This window comes from Nanorana parkeri, unplaced genomic scaffold (genome assembly GCF_000935625.1).
Source record: "Nanorana parkeri isolate BGI_ZX_2015 unplaced genomic scaffold, ASM93562v1 scaffold29, whole genome shotgun sequence".
Taxonomy (NCBI): Eukaryota; Metazoa; Chordata; class Amphibia; order Anura; family Dicroglossidae; genus Nanorana; species Nanorana parkeri.
Window position 1 is genome coordinate 492,309 of NW_017306297.1, and position 20,836 is coordinate 513,144.

General features: G+C 38.6%; 2 protein-coding genes across 2 annotated transcripts in view; both read left to right on the top strand.

The window, feature by feature from the left end:
• The first annotated feature begins 310 nt into the window (after positions 1-310).
• Positions 311-8,064, top strand: LOC108795617 (zonadhesin-like). The gene is made up of 9 exons (XM_018566905.1): positions 311-344; positions 481-657; positions 2,460-2,710; positions 3,089-3,266; positions 3,377-3,485; positions 4,034-4,125; positions 4,762-4,938; positions 6,658-6,860; positions 7,912-8,064. The coding sequence occupies exons 1-9, from the start codon at positions 311-313 to the stop codon at positions 8,062-8,064; spliced, it is 1,374 nt and encodes a 457-aa protein (XP_018422407.1).
• A 1,492-nt stretch (positions 8,065-9,556) lies between these two features.
• LOC108795625 (zonadhesin-like) overlaps positions 9,557-20,836 on the top strand; it is a 13,804-nt gene continuing 2,524 nt past the window's right edge. Inside the window, exons 1-7 of the mRNA XM_018566917.1 lie at positions 9,557-9,742; positions 9,967-10,131; positions 11,648-11,772; positions 14,607-14,875; positions 17,552-17,760; positions 18,717-18,858; positions 19,595-19,845. Of these exons, the coding sequence (XP_018422419.1) occupies positions 9,557-9,742; positions 9,967-10,131; positions 11,648-11,772; positions 14,607-14,875; positions 17,552-17,760; positions 18,717-18,858; positions 19,595-19,845 (1,347 nt within the window). The remainder of the gene's footprint in view (positions 9,743-9,966; positions 10,132-11,647; positions 11,773-14,606; positions 14,876-17,551; positions 17,761-18,716; positions 18,859-19,594; positions 19,846-20,836) is intronic.

The window sequence follows — 20,836 nt, forward strand, 5'->3', positions numbered from 1 at the left end:
AGCTATCGGGCGAGCAGGCTAGAAACCCGCCGAGAATCGTACGATTTTCGGTGGGTTTTCGAACATGTTGGCTCTACAAAAGACGTGCGACCGTACAGTAGAAATGGTCGCACGTCTTAGTCCACACTGCTCGATTCTCGTACGATCGCGGGATTTCGCCCGATTCTCGTACTAGAATCGAGCAGTGTATGAGCACCTTTATATCCTGGTAAGGGAGATCTTATAGTACAATTATGAGAGTGTGTACTTTACTTCAGTGAATGATTTGTAAGTGTCACATTTGATGCTTTATGTCTTGTAGCTCTTGAATATGTTGTTCCGGGAAACTAAAATCAAAATGATCAGTATTGTTTCTCTTACTTTTGTTCAATACTATTATCTATGCAATCAGTTGTTTAGTAATTGGGTTCATTGCGCAAATTGCTAAGTGTCACTTTGTGTGCACTTTTCTTTCAACAAGAATACATATTTTTTCTTCAGATACAAGTTCTACAGCATCACCCATTATTTCTACCACAACACATTCAACTCCTCCAACTAGCACTACGACACCTACAGCTAGCACTACTCCTACCACTACCACTACTACTACTACTGCTAGCAGTACTACTTCTACTACTCCAACTAGGACTACTGCAACAACGCCAGAAGTTATAAGTAAGTGGCATCAGATGTAATATTACATTTTGTCCTTTTTTACTTGGTTGTGTTTCAATAGATTACACATTACTTAAAAAAGTATTAAAACATTTTTTTTCTTTATTTCATACTTCTCATGCTGTTACATCAACATTTTTACATTCTACAGTAACTCTGTGACCTTTGTTTGGGGACGGGGGGGAACATGTAACAGAGATTCAATTTTATTTACACCCATCACACAATGTATAGCAAACCAGGAGTAAGAGAAACAGGCCACTAAGGGTGCAGACAGCTATTTTAACATGATCAGCTCTGAGAGATATACATATTGTAATATAAACCAATTAGGCACAGGTAGTTGCAATCTGGTCCACTCATGCACAAGTATCTGATGTATTCAGATTCAGTGAGGCTCAGGCATGTTCTTGAAAAGTATTCTAATGGTGCGGTATTGGCCAAATGATCAGACAAGAGTGATACAGACATGGTCATGGGGTCAGAAACACAAAAAATATTCTTTGAGCAAAGAACTGTGTTAAATAGATTATGTAGCTATGCAAACAGAAGCTCCTAAGAGCAATGTATCTGTTACTTGGTAAGAATACTATATAGCAGCACAACACAAGAAACCTAGATTATAGAAAGGGATCACAAGGTCAATGAGTCAAGCAGTAAAGTACATATGGCTACTTGTGCTTCCCTTTGGATGGGGAGCGGGGTGGACTGTCTCTGGTGGTCTAGGTAGAATGCTGGAGGGATACCAGGACTAGCTCCCTGGGCAGTTGGCAGGAAGAGTCTCTGGACTGGACACACAAGTGAATGGCTCTGGGCACATGACAACCCCACTTGAGGCTCAGCACTCTGTACACAGTTGGCACAGTGCTCTCTGCTGTGACTGGGTCTTCTCCTCATTTTGTGTGCTATTGTGCTCAAAATCTGCATGCCGGGTGACCAGAAGGAGGACCAGACACCTGCCAAGAGATCTCATGCCCAGTCACTTCGGTCTCCTCAGTCATAGTCTGTTGGGACTGCAGAAAAGGGAATCAAGGAAGCTTATATTCACTGGGTGTGCCCAGGAGCCCAGGAGCTTGTAGGTACCCAGGGGATTTTGGGAGGCCAAAAGATTGTAAAAACAGAAGTTAATGGAACTTGTACCCAGCGCTGACCAGGGTGGGTAAAGAGGAACTCCACTTCAGTATAGCAGAAGCATATTGCCTGAGAGACATGTTACAGAGTTGACCAACTTAGCTCCCTGTGTTCTAACAAGGCTATAAGTATATAAAAAAACAACTATGCTTTGTGCCCCCCTGCCGGTCACATAGTTACTACAGAATAGTAAATAGTAATGTAGCAGAGTGTGATATGAATGACATATGTGCACTGGGCTCTGCGCTTACATTGTTCTCTCAGATTGTGATTCAAAAAAGTATTTATAAAGGAAGTGGAAGGAGTAGCATCATGTCACATACACTGTACCCTCTTCATTAATTTAAGTTGGTGTATGGAGCTGTATGAATGTTACTGCCTACTCATGGTGTCTCAAAGCAAGTTGCCTGAGCTAGACTTCATTTTTCGAAAACCCAGCGTAGTTTTTAAAGGCAATAGTAAAAAGGCATCCTGTGATGAAAAATCAAAAAAATCAAAAAGCGAGTTACACTGAGCAAAAGGAATAAGGAAAAGGGAAAATGTTAAAGAAATTGAGGTTTAATGCAAAGATAGTAACTAATGTAATTGTGGATTTTTTTTTTTTTAAATGTCCACAGGATGAAGCTGATCGTGTGCCATGCTTATTCATTTTTTTGTGTTCCTTTTTTTAGCTCCTGGAATCTGCAGCGCTTCAGGTGATCCTCACTACAACACATTTGATCGCAGAGTACACCATTACATGGGCAACTGCAGTTACACTCTCACTAAGCCATGTGATGCTTTGTCCAGTGGATTACCCTACTTCCATGTTTATGCCACAAATGAACATCGGGGCTCTAACACCAAAGTCTCATATATCCAGTCTGTGCATGTTGAAGTGTACAACACTAACTTCACACTGCTAAAGAATAAAAAACTAAATGTAAGTGGTCTCTTAAGCATAATATGTTAATGATATACTGTAATTTCATACAGAAGGTATGTAATAGCATAATTTTAAAGAATCGGCTAAAAGTTTAATTAATCAACATTTATCCACACCTACAGTAAGTTATTACCTCGAAGCTTTACCTATTCTTCAGCAATATGTAAATGGAATTTGTCACTTTTTTAAACTAATGATATAACAAATTTTGATGATGTAAAGCATTCCAAGAAAACTAATTAGACATCACTGCTCACTTGATAATTGCTATTTGTTGCTATTTGATGTTAGACCATCCTATCCATGACTGTTGGAGACAACATTTTACAGTTCAAACACAGCACAACAGGTTTTTTATAAAATGTTTCATTCCAGGTGAACGGGAAGAGAACAAATCTGCCAACCCCTCCTGATAACAGATTTAAGGTCCATTTGAGTGGCAATTATTTGATTTTGGCAACAGATTTTGGTCTACAAGTGAGATTTGATGGTAACCATTATGTTGACGTTTTCCTTCCATCAATCTTCAAAAACCATTTATGTGGATTGTGTGGTAAGTCCTATGTTTGTGTTAAGGTAACTGATATACAGATTTAGAACACCCAATCAACATGATGACAGGTATCCTAAATAACCATTTTAAATCATTATACTGTCATTCAGGTAATTACAACGGGGCATCATCAGATGATGTAGTGAAGCCAGATGGCAGCAATGCCACTGATTCCAAGGATTTAGGAGACAGCTGGATAGTTCTACAAGATGGTGAATTGTAAGTGTTAAAATATATATTTCCTCACATAGTTCCAACACTTTCATATGACATATTAATTAGAATATAGGTGCATTGATTTTCTACAAATTGTCCATTCATTCATTTCTCCATTTCTCCTTTAGAGGCATTGTTTCATGTATTTGCCCTCTTTAAAACAAATAATATGTGTTATTAAATACCATTATTAAAAATAAACTAAATAAAACAAATGATGAGGTCTTTACACATGGAGAAATACACAGCTAGCAGTCAGCGTTCTTTAGACTGGCTAAATAAAGCTGTATTAGAAAAAAAAAGGTTTGGTGCAATAATGTATAAAGCATGTAATACATGTGTCCATGATGATTCTGTTGATCTCTATTGCTAGGGATTAACGGGGATATCATGGAAGATAAATAAAAATCCAGAATACATAGTATGTACATTTAAGATTAACAGTATTTAAAACCCATATATACTGTACATTATTTAGTAATGGCTAATGCAATATACCTGTATCACTGTTTATGGAATATACTTGCACTGCTAATATTTGTTTCTTATAGGTGTGGAAGTGAAAACCTGGAAGCTTGTAGTTCAAATGATGAACAGGAGTACAGCAAGAATACAGCCTGTGGCATTATAACTGATACATCAGGTAATACGTACAGGACAAGGCTGATCATCACTTAAAGCTGAGCTCCAGGCAAACAGCTAAATACACACATTATATATATCTATCTATATATATATCTATATATATAGATAGATATATATATATATATATAAAGCTGTGTAACCTGTCAAAGAATTAGTGTTTCTGTTCATCAAGCCTGAGATGACAGTTCTGCCACATAGCACAGTCCTGTCTGGCAGGGAAGGAAACTTGATATTTCACTTTCACTTGCAGATCTTTTCCCCAACCCTGCCCTGTGACTGGATAGTGATTAGAGAAGCAGCACCATGATGAGCTTGACTCTGTCACTCTCTGTCAATTTGCTCTCTCCTCCTATTAGCATGCTCCTTGCATTGCAATGCACCTGATTGTCTCATTGTGCTGCTTCCAACTTATTTAAGCTCTGCTGAACAATAAACTGCATAAGGCTGATACCAAGCCAAATTCAGCTATACTACTTGTATTAAAAAAAAGCTAAACATGATGATGCATTCATAAATACAGAGCTGCAAATAATTTGTGGCTTTTATGTTTGCCTGGTGTATTTTGATACACTACAGATATTATTGAGTATAGATAAAAGAGAGCTAACAGATGCTGACACATTGTTTCCTTCAGGTATCTTCAAGGACTGTCATGCTCTGGTAGATCCTGGTAACTTCTTTGAAAACTGTGTGCTGGATATGTGCTTCACTCGGGGCGAGTCAACTTCCCTCTGCTATGCTGTGCAGTCATATGCCCAGCAGTGCTCAAATGCCGGCGTGTGTGTAGAATGGAGATCAGACACTTTCTGCCGTAAGTAATATTGCACTGTACATGAGTGCTTTCATGATAGTTAAGGCATTAATATATAAACTCTTTCAAGGACATATGTATAAATAGGCATTTGGGAAAATCACAGAAATCAATCTTAATCCAATCCTACCTCCAGGACTGAATTCAAACATTGTGACACAGATGCCTGAACTATATGTGTAAGAGGAACAGGATTTTCAAAAAAATACCCTTGTAGTGGGGCTGTCCCGATACTGCAAGGGTTTACTGTTCTTTTTGGCCTGGAGGTGCAAATAAAGCAAAATATACCTACCTGATCCTTGATTCCGCCTGGCAACTAGACTGGTCTCTGCATCCTCTTCTCCCCTGGGCTCCAGCAGTTTAAGCCCTGCGATTGTCATCATGTCTATGCAAGGTCCCTTCAATGGCATTAGATGTGAGGACACCAAGGGACACTCCAAAGCCGGAGCGAAGGAGAGATGTGAGTGGTCACTACCACAGGATTGAGGATCGGATGAGTATATCTTCTTCATTCCATTCCCTATACCAAAATTAGCAGTTAATCCTTGCAGTGGGGGGGGGGTAGCCCTACTGCAGGGGTTAACTTTTGAAAATCCTGGAGATGTGCTTTAATTCATTTTGGTCTGGAAACACGTAATTGCCTGTAAGGTATCTCTTCACTTTGTGGTGGCTATCTTGTGTCACTTGGTTTATATTGTTCACATTGGCACTATGCAGTTTATTTAATATTTTCAGGATATAATGAAGAACCTTTGTGGCACCCTCCATATAAACTTATAATTCTTTAGATCAGCATGATGACATAAGAGCAGAGTGGTGACGTTTTGTATAATTTAAAAATGTGGTAAGATTACCTCACCTCACCCTGTGCTCCAGGATTCCAACCTGTCCATAGTTACATATTTTCAGTCCATGAAAACCTAGGAGTACATCATAGCCAATGTACCATAGATCTGTGACTATAGGTCTAAACTGCACATAAAGCACTAAGCACCAGATAAAGGGCTATCATTGCCTAAATAATGTGCAGTTTTGGATACCTAAAGACACAATAGATAGGAGAACCCAAGAATGGCTCTACCATATTCCTAGGCATTTGGGTATAATCCACTTGCATTTTTAAGAACAGCATCCAGTTATCACTGGTTTGTTTATGCCACCCTGCTAAACTTATACAATGTAACTCATTTGGTGAGAGACAAGAAATTCCTTCATTATCTCACAAATATATTGTAGAAGTGAATAAAAAGGGCTTCTCATTGCTACCATGCATCATCTGGCTTTGAAGGAACAATTTTTGTGTCTAGGAGAATTCCTGCACTCTGATTAGGCAATGTATATGGTTGCCACTTTATTTAGAGCAGCTTCTTAGGGCATTGCTTGGCAAGGAAAACATGTGTGGATGTGTGAGTGACAAGCACAGTGGGATGCCATGTAGAAGTTAGGCTGTGAGCTGTCAGGAAAAACCTCCTTTAAGGAGCACTTTGAGTCCTCTTGTATCTAATGTTTGTTAACCTGCTGTGTTCTAGCAATGTTAATTCTGTGCATTTTTTAATTCTTTAAGGAAAGGTGTAAAATTGTCACTTTAATATGCAGTGCCTGTATTGATGTAATGCCATTGAAATGCATTCCTATGATCTACTTTTTTATATCATCAGAGCCACCAGGCTTCATTTGTACAATGCTCAAATGTCTCACAAGTCATTTTTAACCTTTCAGCTATTTCATGTCCAGCAAGAAGCTATTATAGCAGTTGTGGTACTACATGTCCATCCACTTGCTTCAACTCTCCTGCAGTAGCACCATGCAAGTCTGAGTCAGTAGAAGGCTGTTTCTGTAATGACAGCTTTGTCCTCAGTGGAGACAAATGTGTCCCTCAGAGTGAATGTGGCTGCACTGATGAGAATAACAACTCTTACCAGGTAAAATATTCTTCATACTGTCATATGACACTCTTGTAGCTGTAACTACTTAAAGGCTTATTCACAAAGGTTTGAAATGGTTAATTTGCTGTTTGTTTTCTTCCTATTTTGTTCCATTTCCCAGTTTCTTCTCAACTTTTTCAAACACTTGGCAGTAAACAACTAGCAAAACTGAGGATCAGCTCTTAGGCTTCTTAGTCCAAATTATCATGTTCAAAGCTGAGTCCAAACAGCTGAACTAGATTTGAAGGACGTGTAATAGTGTTTATTTTATTTTTTTACTTAGTAAACTAAAAAGAAGGGCAGACTTTTAGTCACTGTGGGGTTGATTTACTAAAAACAAATAGGCTGTTCACTTTGCAGGGGAAATTTTCCATTAGCTTAGTGAATATGGTGAAGATTTGTTGACTTTCATCATCTAATCATGTGCAAGCAAAGTGCAAATTCCCTTGCAAAGCAAACAGCCTATTTTTCCTTTAGTAAATAATTTCCACAATCTCTGGAAAAAAAAGTAAAGCAATATACTTTGTGTTTAAAAGCTGCTGTGTCAATGACATTCGATTCATCTATATAACTTTGTTGTATTCTCCACCATCAACTGACCATTGGCAGCAGTTAGGAGATATAGGAGGGCAAGGAAAAATAGGTAATGGAATCTCTGTAAAAAGAATACTGCATCCCTAAAAATAGTTTATAGTTATAGTTTTGCATTTTCATCCTTCCAAATTAAAGAATAAGGATCATCTTCTTAATGTCATGTTAAACCTTCCTGAGATCTTTATTCATAGATGCATGAGCCCACATCTTCCATCAACTAATTCTTAGGCTTTAAAAAAATAATCATACCTATAAACTGTTAGAATTAGACTTGTGTACTGGTTAAACATTTCGCATTGTCAATAAAAGTAACAATAAGGTTAAAGAAACTCAAAAGCAAAGTTTTCTGAGAACAATTATAATTGGCATAATTGTTCATCTATTGCCATTTGCCTGCAAAAATTATAAAATGATGAAATTATTAAATGATCCTTTGGTTATGTTTTACTTTCAGCTTGGTGAAAGTTGGTTCACCCATGAAAACTGCACCCAGCGCTGTACATGTAATAACAATAACTCCATCACATGTGAACAATGGCAATGTGGAACACGAGAGCAATGCAAGTTTGAGGATGGAGTACTGGGCTGTCATTCCTCTGGTTTGTAATATACTATCTAACATTGTATTTTGATTATTATTACAGGTATTTATGGTATTACAGGTGTGTGTGTGTTATATATATGTGTGTATATATATATATTGTAGAAGGGTGTGGCAATGCCACAATGCGATTTGGCAACATTACACCCAAGAACATTCCGTTAGAGGGGCTGAGAGGTTCCACAATGGGAATACCTTTTGAAGAGGTGGAACTGGCTGTTCAGTTCCTTCCAGGTTTTCCGGACTATAGTGGGATGGGATCTCCAGTCCTTGGGCCAGGTGTTGCTAGTTGCCAGGTTGGGCTGAACAGGTGGCTGAGAGCAGCCTTATTAGGAAGCCAGTCCAGTGCTTTAGAGGAGAGTTGTGGGTGTGCAGGAAGCACACGGCCACGGGTAGACTCTGCTGCGTGCATGAGCACAAGGGACACAGCCAGGAAGACTGGATAGGTCCAGAGGGTCGATGACCCTGAGATACCTGTCGGGGAGACAGAGAGAGACAGTGACCCACGAGGGGTGAATGCTAAAAGTCTTGGAGCAGAGGAAAGCTGCTGAGGACTGTATTTCCAGGGAAAGTCCTGGGACTATAGCACTGGGAGTGTATGGGACAGCCCGATGTCGGTGAGACCAAAACATGATGTGTTTATGAGAGTCCAAGGAACTGTTATGCTTTGTTTATGCTGAAGAAAAGCAAGCTATGTTGTGAAGTTCATGGACTGTTGACCTTTTGAATGAATAAAGACTGTCCTTTTATGTTAAAGTCGACTTAGCGCTCACCATTGTGCTGATATCCCCAAACATTACAATATATATATACACACACCTGTAATACCATAAATACCTGTAATAATAATAGTAAATAATAAATATACATATATATGAATCACAATCTTGGAGTTTCAGCATGGGACCTATATACTTTCAGGTGCTGTGATGCTGTGAGAGGTTAAATGGTAAAGGATCAATTTATAGCTTTGATTACGTGTTGTAGAGTTGGCCATAAGAATTAATTATTAAGAGGCATTTTAATAGTTAAGTGTTTACTAGGGAGAGCAGTTAAGCATTCAGGACTTATTTTAAGGGTCACGTGTTACATTTTGTAACTAGTGACATCACAGCCCATAACTGGTATTATTCTATATGCACGTTGAACTGGCTAAAAGACCCCTAAAACCAGTTCACCAGGGAGAAATCAACCACCTACTAGCAGATGTCAGGTGAATGAGCAGGGAAGGTAACATTCACTCTGTTATAAATAGGATGAATGTCACAGTAAAATAAATTATCTGAATAAAGAGTAGATTTTGACAAATGTCAATGAATGTCCTCTGATTTTGCTGTATAAATAGGATAAATGTTGCCCAAAGAATATTGGAAGAATTTTCAGTGAACATCTGATGGCCATAAAATTGTTTATAAATAGATCCCATATTGTTTTTGATGCAGGATTTGCAGCTTGCCATGTTTCTGGAGATCCCCATTTCTACACATTTGATAAAGTCATGCACACTTTCATGGGTACTTGTACTTACACACTGGTGGATGTATGTGACAAGAGAAGTATCATACCTCTCACCATCAAAGGAAAAACAGAGGACCGAGGGCAACGAGCTGCAACATATCTCAGAGAAATATATATTGATGTGTATGGCATTCGTATTACACTGCAGAAAGATAGGAGAACTTTGGTAAGCCTATATACATGATTATTTCATAAAATTCCACTTTGTTCATATATGTCCTATAATGTCCAGCATTTTTGAATATCCCGACAGTAGGTATAATGTTGTTTATACTGCTTGTAGTTACAACGGTATGAAGTCCAAATGCAAGATGTTGTTATAGGATGACTGAATTAATTGCATAAGAATTCTGTGCAGTGTAAATTACACCTTTTTTATTTATTTAATAGGTGGGTGATACGCTTATCAATACACCGTGGACTGGACATGTGGCAGGGGTTTCTATTGCCACTGTAGGCCTGTATACTGTCGTAATCACTGACTTTGGAATGCTAGTGAAGTTTGATGGTAATCACCACTTGGAGATCGTGCTCCCTGAATCATACTATGCAAAGGTCAGCATCTAAAGTATTTTTGTTTTTATCCTTCAGATTGACACACATGCAAAAATCTATTTTAGTTTTTGTCCTTCAGATTGACACACATGCAGAAATCTATTTTAGAACATTTGTAAATAATACATTTTCCATTATCCATACTTTCCAGTATACCATATGTGACATATGGAACCGAAACATCTAAAGCCCAATCTCTTAAAACCAGGCAGCGACACACATAACCCAATCTCAGTTATGTCGACAAAAATACATCTGACTTCTTAAAAGACATTCAGTAATAATAATTGATATAACTATGTAGTTAGTACTAATTTGCATACTCACAGAATTATTTTTTCTTAGAATGTTGGCTCCCCCCACCCATGTACAAGATGAGTAATTGGATAATAACAGATTAGGGTTCTATTTATATGGCACCTAGGGCTAGTCCCTTATTCACACACATTTCAATCAAGCACAGTGGAAATTGCTTTTCTCTAATCATGATGTCCTCATTCCTAGGAAATATTAAAGTTAAAGAGTTTAAAAATTATATAAAAAAGTCAAATTGTAAATGTAAGTAGAGCACTGGTTACTAGTTCACTATGGCAATTCTACTTAAAGTGGACCTTTACCCCCTTTCACTAAAAATCACATCAGCATACAGCTCTGCATGCTAATATGAAATCATCTTACATTCATTAGTTAAACAAACATATTCCTAGTTTACGTACAATTTCTTGTTTTCTACTTCCTGGTTTTCTTTGGCAAAAATGGAGTAATCATGCCCAAGCATTGCATCCAGGGAAGGTTACATCAGCAGAGCATTGCTGGGAAGTCCCATCTGTAATCTCATGGGATTTCAGGGGAAGGCATTTTTCTCCCTTAAGAGGATGGGCATGGTCACATGTCCTAGTCACATGTGCCAGAGTTACTGGAAGTAAATGGAGATGGATTAATCTACCCTGAGTAAAATGGCCACTGTGAGAAGAATGGGGAGGAAAATAAAAACAAGGTATGCAAAGAATAAAAAACTGCAATTGTGTAGAAGTTCCTCTTTAAGTGAGGTCTTCTTGGTTGCTATTAAAATAACTACATTGCTTGTTGAGTTGTTTACATCATTATGAATGACAGCATGGAAATCCATCAGTAGGGGAGCATAGAATGAATTAATGAAGTTCTCAAAAACATTGAAAATTGAGGAGGCATATTTAACTGGTAAGGGGACCAAAGGACAGCAGAGAGGATATTTTTTTCTTACCAACAAAAGCCTGGGCAAAAAGTCAGTAGGCTGCATTGTCAGAAGTATGCTCATCTATAACTCTTTAGGTTTTGATATACACATAACACTGAAATGTTATAAAGCTATGATTAAAGGGAACATTAACTGTGAATATGTTTGCCAAGTTGTGCTGATTTTCAATATTTTTTCAATATATTAGTATAACTGTGTACAGTTACTGTGCAATTGTGTATTACTGATCACATCAGTATAATAAGAACATTACTGATTTTTCCTAATTGTTTGCTAAAGGTGTGTGGTATGTGTGGAAATTTCAATGACCAACAGAACGATGAATACCTCATGCCAAATTCACTTCAGGCAACTAATGTAATTGAGTTTGGAAATAGCTGGAGGTCAATAGACAGCGACACAAGGTAATTTTAATTCTAAGACTTCTGTTGATATCATTGTGAAAAAACAACTTCAGGCAAATATAAAAATGCAACCATTGCTCAACCCCTGCACGACATACACTGTACATCTCCATAGTGAAGTGCCCAAATGACTGATCACGTACACTGTACAGGAGCAGCTATTCAGGGCTTTGAAATGCTGGTGACCGCTGAGAATTAGAAGTTACCATTCAGTAATGGATGCCTCAGTATCGAGGCATCTATTAATGAAAGAATTAAGCTGTTACAAAAACAAGGATTCCTGCTATTTCAGTTTTGACAGCTCTGTAAAGATCAGGACTTCCCAATGTGTACAGGCTGTTTGTTACATTCTTCAGCACAGAAATAGGTAACTATGTTTTTATTTGCTGAAATATTTCAAGGCTTCTGATCGTCTGGAAACGATCAGAAGCCTTAGTGAGATCTGAACCTGACATGCTGTCTGGATCAGTCACTACAGTTATTATTGTTCCCAATGTTTGGAGCAGCCTAATAATAACCCAACATTTATTTTATCAAGCAGTCATAGTGACTGCTTGATATTATTGACCAAAAAAAGTGTAAAGTGAAAAAAATAAAAATAAAGTGTAAAAAAATTAACAGAGTAAAAAATATATATAAATATATTGTTATACTATAATTATTATAAAAAAATTAACCCCTTACAATGAAAATCTGCAGCTGAGCTGCAGATTTGTTTTTCACCCTAAGAGGTATTTTTTTTGTATGTTGCTGTTTGTAAGTGTGACAGTTAGTGACACTTAATGACAGTGACATTGTAGGCCATCTAACCTAACCACTATTCGGTTTTAGAAAATAAAAGTTAGCTTTTAGTTTTAGGCTGTGGGGTGTTTCCACACAAAGGACAAATAAATGAAGTTATTTCAAAGGAGAACTATGAGGTGAGGGCTTTTCACTCACCTCATAGTTCTAGCCGACCTTTGACAATGAGACTGTCACAGGTCGGCTCAGTAGATCGGGAGGTGAGCGAACACATACCGGCATTCGCTCACCTCTTGATCCTGTCACGGTCCTCTGCTGTGACAGGGGAGGGGCTGGATTCCCCCCTCCCTGCTCCGATCCGCCAGCGCTGACTGGTGGAACGGACGGGGGCGGGTACAGATGGCTCTGCCTCTAGGTAGGCAGAGTCAGCTGTCAGTCACGCAGCTGGGCGGATCCAGACATAATTGTCGAGATCCGCTTCAGCTGCGGTGTCTTAGTATATCGCGAGCAGCAGCTTGCGGTATACTGCGGCGTCTCAGTATACCGTGAGCTACAAATCGCGGTATACTGAGCCTAGGGTGATGGGAGGACGCTAGTTTGTGTCCTCCCGTTACCCTAAGGAGAACTATGGGGAAAAGCCTTAACCCCATAGTTCTCCTTTAATGCATTTTTTTTAGCTGTGCTAATTTTCTAACAAATAATAATAATCAAAACTGGGGAAAAACTGTTTTCTTTACGTTTTTTTCCGTTAGGCACACATAAGTGATATAAATAAATACCCCTATCTGTCCTCTAAAAAACAATACAGTATACAATATGGGTGGGTGCACATAGTAAGAAAGTATATTACTACCGTGGAAGAATCACACAGCAAAAATGTCAAAAGTGCATCAGTCATTAATGAACAGCAACTGAAAAAAAAAGCTCAGTCATGAACGGGTTAAAATAGAACTGACTATAGTCAAGGGTTAAAAAAATCTTTCAAGTTTTTATCAATGCCTGCATCCCATTGGGGAGATGCCCCTTCACTTTCTGACCCTAAGTTGGTGGTTGCAATTGAAGCCTGTATTTAATAGAATGCAGGATAAATAGCCAGCACTCCTCAAACACACAGGGGGGGATTTATGAAAACTGGAGCAGACAGAATCTGGAGCAGTTGCCTCTAGTAGCCAATCAGCTTCTCTATTTAGTTTGGTCAGTTAAGCTATGAAAATGAAAGGCAGATGCTGATTGGTTGCCATGGAAAACTGCTTCAGATACTGTCTGCTTCAGTTTTGATAAATTACCCTCAATGTATTAAAAACAGAGGTGTTAGATCTTCTGCAAACATATACTACTATGTGGAAGCCATCAAGGATGCCCTGTAGAGTGTGTTCCCTAATTTAACAAAGTTCCCATCCTGGGGCATACATAACAAGAAACAGATTCAAGGCAGGTGTGTCCGGAGGTAACTCATTCCACCTGAAAGGTGCAAATACACACTAGAAGCCCAGCACAGCACTTAGGCAACTGAAGTCAGGGAAAACCTACCCTGAGGAACAAACAGCAATTAAAGCTTGACAATTACTTTAAACCTTTCTCAAGTTAGTTTGGCCCACAGAAGGATGTAACACATTTTAAAATTGCCATGGCCTAACTTAGATTTTAAGTATGGGAGTAAAAAGATTCCTTTTTGGATAGGTGCTGGAATGCATTACAATTCAGCCTTTGCACTCCTGTGTTTCACACACATATACTGTTCCTGGTAATAGGAGCCAAAAAGCAGCTCTTGGCTGCTGAGCATAGAGACATCATAAAGGAGCAGGGGTTCGATCATCAGAGACTGACATTTCACCAACCACTAGTGATATTTAAATCAACAAGAGAGGACATATTGAAAACTTTTCAAATATTATTTTAAAAGTGATGCCCCACTGACAGGTACAGCTCCCTATGACATGACATTTCTGAGGAGAGAGATATTTAATGTCATTATGAATAGATTATAACAGCTGGATAAGAACAAGGACAAATGAATGAAGCAGTAGTGATCTCACCTACTTTAGAAAGTCATGCTGTTCCTTCTTCATGTAAAACTCCCTTTTATTCTGCAGGTGCTTGGATGATGACAGAGTGGATCTCAGCCCACCATGTACTGCAGCCCAGAGGCCATCTATAGAAAGTCAGTGCAGTGGACTTCTGTCAGACACCTACAGACCTTGTCATCAACTAGTTGATCCACAGCTGTTTATTCAGTCTTGCGTGTATGACATGTGCAGATATGACAGCATGATTTCCACGATGTGTGCTATATTCCAAGCCTATGTAGATGTCTGCAGAACACAAGGAGTAAAGATTGAATGGAGAAGTCCATTATTCTGTCGTAAGTACTTAAAACAATATGCAAGTGGACAGAAAGAAGGAAAAAAAGTAAAAATTATTTTACTGCAAACTTTGAGCATACTGCAAGTGTTAAGCTTTTTTTTAAAACTTATTTTGGAATAGTTTAGAATGCAACATTTCCATGCCTCACAGTGCATTTAGTTAAAACTTCCTTTATTTATATCTGACGCCAAAACCTTTTCTTATGGTCAGAGTAGGTTGGTTAAAGCCACTGTCAGTTTTTTGTTTTGTTGGGGTTTTGTGCCATCTGTGTCTCAATAATGAGATATTCCTTCACACTCTGCCCTGCAGACTCAACAGGAAGTGAGGGTATATCTTTGCAATGTGAGGGATATTCCCTATTAGACAGTACTCTGTATAATCTTCGAATTGAAGCAAATGTCCCCACTGGAAGATTTAACCTTTTGGATTTACTTTTGCTTTCATTCCTGGTGACATTGGTGATCAGGACAGTTAATAAGAGTAAATATCCCTAATGGCAACACAAACAGCAAAACAAAACAGTAGTTCTAACCCCTCACCACTTTATTCTTCAAATCTTAAAAAAATAGTTTTGGCTTCAGTTATTGTTTAATCAAAACTGGAGCAGACAGAATCTGGAGCAGTTTCCCATGGCAACCAATCAGCATCTCTCATCAGTTTGCTCAGGTAAGATTTGAAAGTGGGACAGAGAAGCTGATTGGTTGCAGTGCAAACCTGCTCCAGACTTTGTCTGCTCCAGTTTTGATAAATTCCCCTCACTGTATTAAAAAATCATACATTTAAAACTTAGAATCTGTGTCTCAAAAGCTTCCAAAATCATTACAGAATAAGCAAATGAAAAATAAATATAAATATATGACAGAGTGTTGTGTATAATGAAGGATGTTTTGAAAATCTGTTTTAACCACTTCCCGACCGGCCGTTGTAAAAAAACGGCTGGCCAGGAGCTCTCTAGATCTAAGCGGGCGTCTTTAGACGTCCGCTCAGCCACGCCCCCTCGCGCACGCCGTCAGGGGCGCGCGAGTGGGAAATGTCCGATTTTTAAAAACAGGCATTGATGACTATTAACATACAAGCGATCCGCCGGCTTGTATGAGGTCCCGGTACGTGCGCCCCCCCCCCGTGGCTCCCCCCTCCCGCTGTCATGCTGGTCCCAGGCTCCGCTGTGCCCGGTGCGAGCCCGGGACCAGCATAGTGCCACTCTGACAGGGGATCAGAGGGAGATCGGTACACGAACTCCCTCCGGTCCCCTCTCCGCTGTCAGTATGAGGTCCCGGTACGTGCGCCCCTCCCCGGCTCCCCCCCTCCCGCTGTCACGCTGGTCCCGGGCTCCGCTGTGCCCGGTGCGAGCCCGGGACCAGCATAGTGCCACTCTGACAGGGGATCAGAGGTACATTACATCACTTCCGCATTCTTGTGTCATTCTCCAGCTTCAGATGCTGGAGAGAAGCTGATGAAGCAGATCCCTGCTTCATCAGCTTCTTCAGGGTGGTCCTAGGTGACATTAGGGGTCTTGGAGACCCCTGATGTCTCCATAAAGTGGATCTGTCACTTCTTTTGCTCCCTATGGGATAGCAATAAAGTTAAGTGAAAAAAAATAGGAAAACATGTTACATATCGTCACGGACGTCGGAATGAGAGCAATAATTCTAGGGCCATCAATCACTGATAACGTTAACCTGATGAGCGGTAAAAGCTTTTAAAGCGTCGCCTATGGTAAATTTTGGGTATAGTAGTTTTTTTGCGATTTCGCTGGTGCGCGCAATTTTAAAGCTTGACATGTTTGGTGTCTATTTATCCGACGTGACCCCGTCTTTTATATTTTACCAAAAAACTGGGTAATAATAAATGTTTCTTAATATAATAAAAAATTACTTTTTTTTTCAAAATTTTAGTAAAAAATAAAACCCCCAGTGGTGATTAAATACCACCAAAAGAAAGCTCTATCTGTCCCCAAACAATTGTATAAAATTTATTTCAGTATAGCATTGCATGACGGAATAAATGTCATTCAAAGTACCGAAGCGCTGAATACTGAAAAATGGCCTGGCCAGGAAGGGGGTCTAAACACCTGGTCTTGAAGTGGTTAATAATATATTCGAATTTAATAATCTAAGAACTGTGTTATTCTAATTAAAGGTAAAAACAAACAGAAAAAATAGTATCTCCTAATTAGATATAAAAATATTAGTGCATTTACATGATTTTAGAATTATGGGGATAGCCTATCTTAAACTGGTATTTTAGTGATAGTTGAAGGCTGGTAGGCTAAATTGCCCAATGACTTCATGCTTTTGTGGGTCTCAAATTGTGAGATCCTTCTACTGGAGCTCCTGAGCCCCCTACCTCCCATACCCCCACTACCAAAATACAGCCTCACTTTTTCTGCTCAGACCATTTATTCTAATAAAGCATATCGGCAGTGATAAACAAACAGATTAATTAAAATATTTGTTTATTCTTTTGGTCAATTATATTTATGTAAGCTATAGTAGAATTTGGCAGATAATGTTTATATAAACACTGTATACATGTGTGGCCTTATAAAGTGTTTCAGTCAAGGGCTCACTACTGCATTACCTTTACCTTGAAGGTTAAAAAGTCAGATAGCCAGGTTTTAGATTTTGTTTTATGCGTTTGGCTTAATGTGTATGAAAATTTTTGTTTTTTGCAGCCTTGTCATGTCCAATTCACAGCAAGTACACAGACTGTGCATCTCTCTGCCCATCTACCTGCAATAACATATATGCCCCTGATGTGTGTGATAAGCCAAATGCATGTTTAGAAGGATGCATCTGTGATGATGGATATGTACTTAGTGGTGACCAATGTGTTCCACTCGCGTCTTGCGGTTGCAGAGATTCCAATGATAACTATTACAATGTGAGTACTAATAGAAGTTATGAAATACATTGTTGTTGATAAAGGTGCATAATTCATGTAGGTCTTAAATATACCTTATACAAATGTTGTAATAATAGACAATTATGAAGAAATATTTGCAAGCACTTGTAGAACGTATTGCCATGAGCAGTGGCAGAAAGAGAACCAAGGGGTCCTTGTGCAAGATCAGTTTTTGGGCCCCCCATTTAACCACTGGTCAAGTGTAAACACGCAGGGGAATATTTTTAAAGCAGTGAATGTGAGATCACCCAATACTTATTGAAGGTGAATCAATCACTGTTATTTAATGATTTTTTCCTTTATTCATAGATCAATTGATAGACATCTATAAAAAACTGAGTGGTGCCCAGGTCTAGGTGACAGGAGGAGAGGTCCAAACTCCCACCTGACCTACATCTAGCATAAATGGGCCCAATAAGCATCCATAGCTCTTAGATTTGACTAAGGAACCAACTGCCTACAGTAGCATTTTGCTGCTGCAGCAATTCTTACTTGGATTAAAGGCAAATGCAAGGAAGATTGCAGATGACCAAAACTGCTGATATGACCAAGCAATCTGTTACACAATCAATGTATTTACTACATGGGCAGCTTCTATAGACTGCACAGATAGAGAGTGATTGTCTGCAGGCAAACAGCTTAAGTTATTAAGCCTATAGAAGTCTATTTATAAAAGCATTTAAACAAGATTTACACAAATTTCACATAACACAACTTTCAACTAGATTCAGTTAGAAAAATGTGTGAGGCCTGGGTGAAAGTTGTGAAAATCTTGTTTGAATATACTTATTTAAAGAAAAACATAATGCCCTGTGACACCATGTATAAAATGTTTCTTTGTAAAATAATTGTACAGTTATTTGTTAACAATTTTTACCATTGTTAGATGGATTAAGTTAGAATATTGTGTACCATAATATGTTTGTCTTTTTTAGATTGATGAAAGTTGGATTTCACCTCACTGCACGCAGAAATGTGAATGTAAGAGGGGCAATACAATCACATGTAAACCATTTAGCTGTGTTAATGGAATCTGCAGTGTGAACAAGAATGGCAAATACAGCTGCAGACCAACAGGTGAGTGTGTTGCAGCACAAGAGTTATCAACTGACATCCAGTTGTGTGTAATATCATCATCTACCCGGTGGGTTCTGCATCTGTATAATATTAATGTACTTAAGGAGCTGAGAATATTTACTGAAGAAATTGTAGGTGTGTTCAGTTTTAACACCCAATCATGTGCACATTATATGGATAAAAAAAAAAAAACAAGCAGGTAATTGTTTTTTTCATGATTGCATAATTTAAGTGAATCATAACTTATTTTATTTTTCAGAAATGATCCTGGCTGGGGTTAAAACTGAGAACTCTAGTATAGTAGAATTGCAGTTTTTTTTAAATGTATTGCAAATGTGCTCTTTGATGAAAAAAAGGAGAAACTTAAAAATAATACATTTCAAGATATGTTTGCAAATATAACTGGTTATTTTATTTAGCAATGCAATACATAGAATGTGAATACTAAAATATGAATTTGTGTTCAAAATAAATGATCAGATATATAAACATGCAATGCAAGTGCAAATAGCAACAATACTATAAAAATATCCAAGGTAGCTGATCAGATTTAATTTACATAATCTAGATTAGTGAAAGATTATTATGTTATTTAATTGGCTGCTATGTAGTAGTTAACTTTGCATATTGTAATTTGCCTTGCAAGATAAACTAAAGTAGAAAATCCATCACAGTTATTTTTCTCTCAGAAAATGTAATCTTTACCGCATTGTCTAACTATGAGTGTCTATTCCAGGTTATTCCAAGTGTACGGTAGCAGGTGATCCACATTATAGCACCTATGATGGCCTGAACCATCACTTCCAGGGCAAGGCTACTTACTTGCTGACACGGACCTCTTCTTCTTTGCATGACTATATGGAGCCAATTACTATTGAAGGCAAAAATGAGGCCATGTTCTTATTCAGTAAATACAGTTTATTAAGAGAGCTGCACATTAAAGTGTACAATCATGTCATATCGTTCAGACAAGGCAAGATATTAGTGGTAAGTGTAAAATTGTGATGCTGAGTTAACTTACAAAATGAACATTTTTATAACCACATTACATAGCTAATAGATTTAACCTTTTCTTCAGCAAAGGTCATTGATGCCTAGATGGTCACATTGTCAGGGCACATATAGTAGATATATATAGATAGATAGATAGATAGATAGATAGATAGATAGATAGATAGATAGATAAACGGGTGGCAAGGATACACCGTCGGTGGCAAGGATATATCCAGCAGCAGGCAGATGCAACCTGGCTGCCCCAATAGCACTTACCACTCTTCTGTGATGACCGATAAAAGTGAGATCCAGACTGTAGATCTGATGCTGAAGGAACTTTATCGCAGAACTTCAAGAAGAGAGGCTGAGGGCTAGGAACATCCAGGCTGGTGCAGACTTTTTTCAGTAGTAGAACACAGTAACTGCTGTCATCACAGACTAGCACCTTTATGACAGATAGGGCAATCTGTGTTTGATCACCTGGCAAAGCGGGACTTGAATCAGAAGTCACCAGCCAGACTCTCCAGTTTCAGCAGAGTACCACTTCTCAGGTTCCCCAGGCCTATTAAAGTTACTCTGTCATCTTCATCCTCAGTTTCAGTCACTGGGCCCCCAGACTCAGGCCTCAGTGTGAACACATGGCTAGTCCCCTAGGCTTCAGGCCTAGCCAAATCAGACTGTCCATAGCATGGTCCGCCCCAAATATTTGTGTCCTCTCCCAGCATGCACCACTGGCCATGAACCTCCTAGTGATTGGCCAGGGAGACGTAGGTACTCAAAACAATCCCTTATTGGTTGCTCTGCTTGGTGGCAAGGATACACCCAGCTGCCGGCAGTTGCAAATGATAACAGATTGCTTAGGGGAAACCAAATGAGTATAGGCTACAAATCAGCATCAGACTGATTACAATCTGACAACACAAAATTTACAGGGCACTCCTGTTTTTTTTTTTTTTTTTTTTTTTTTTAAAAAATTTTTTTTTTG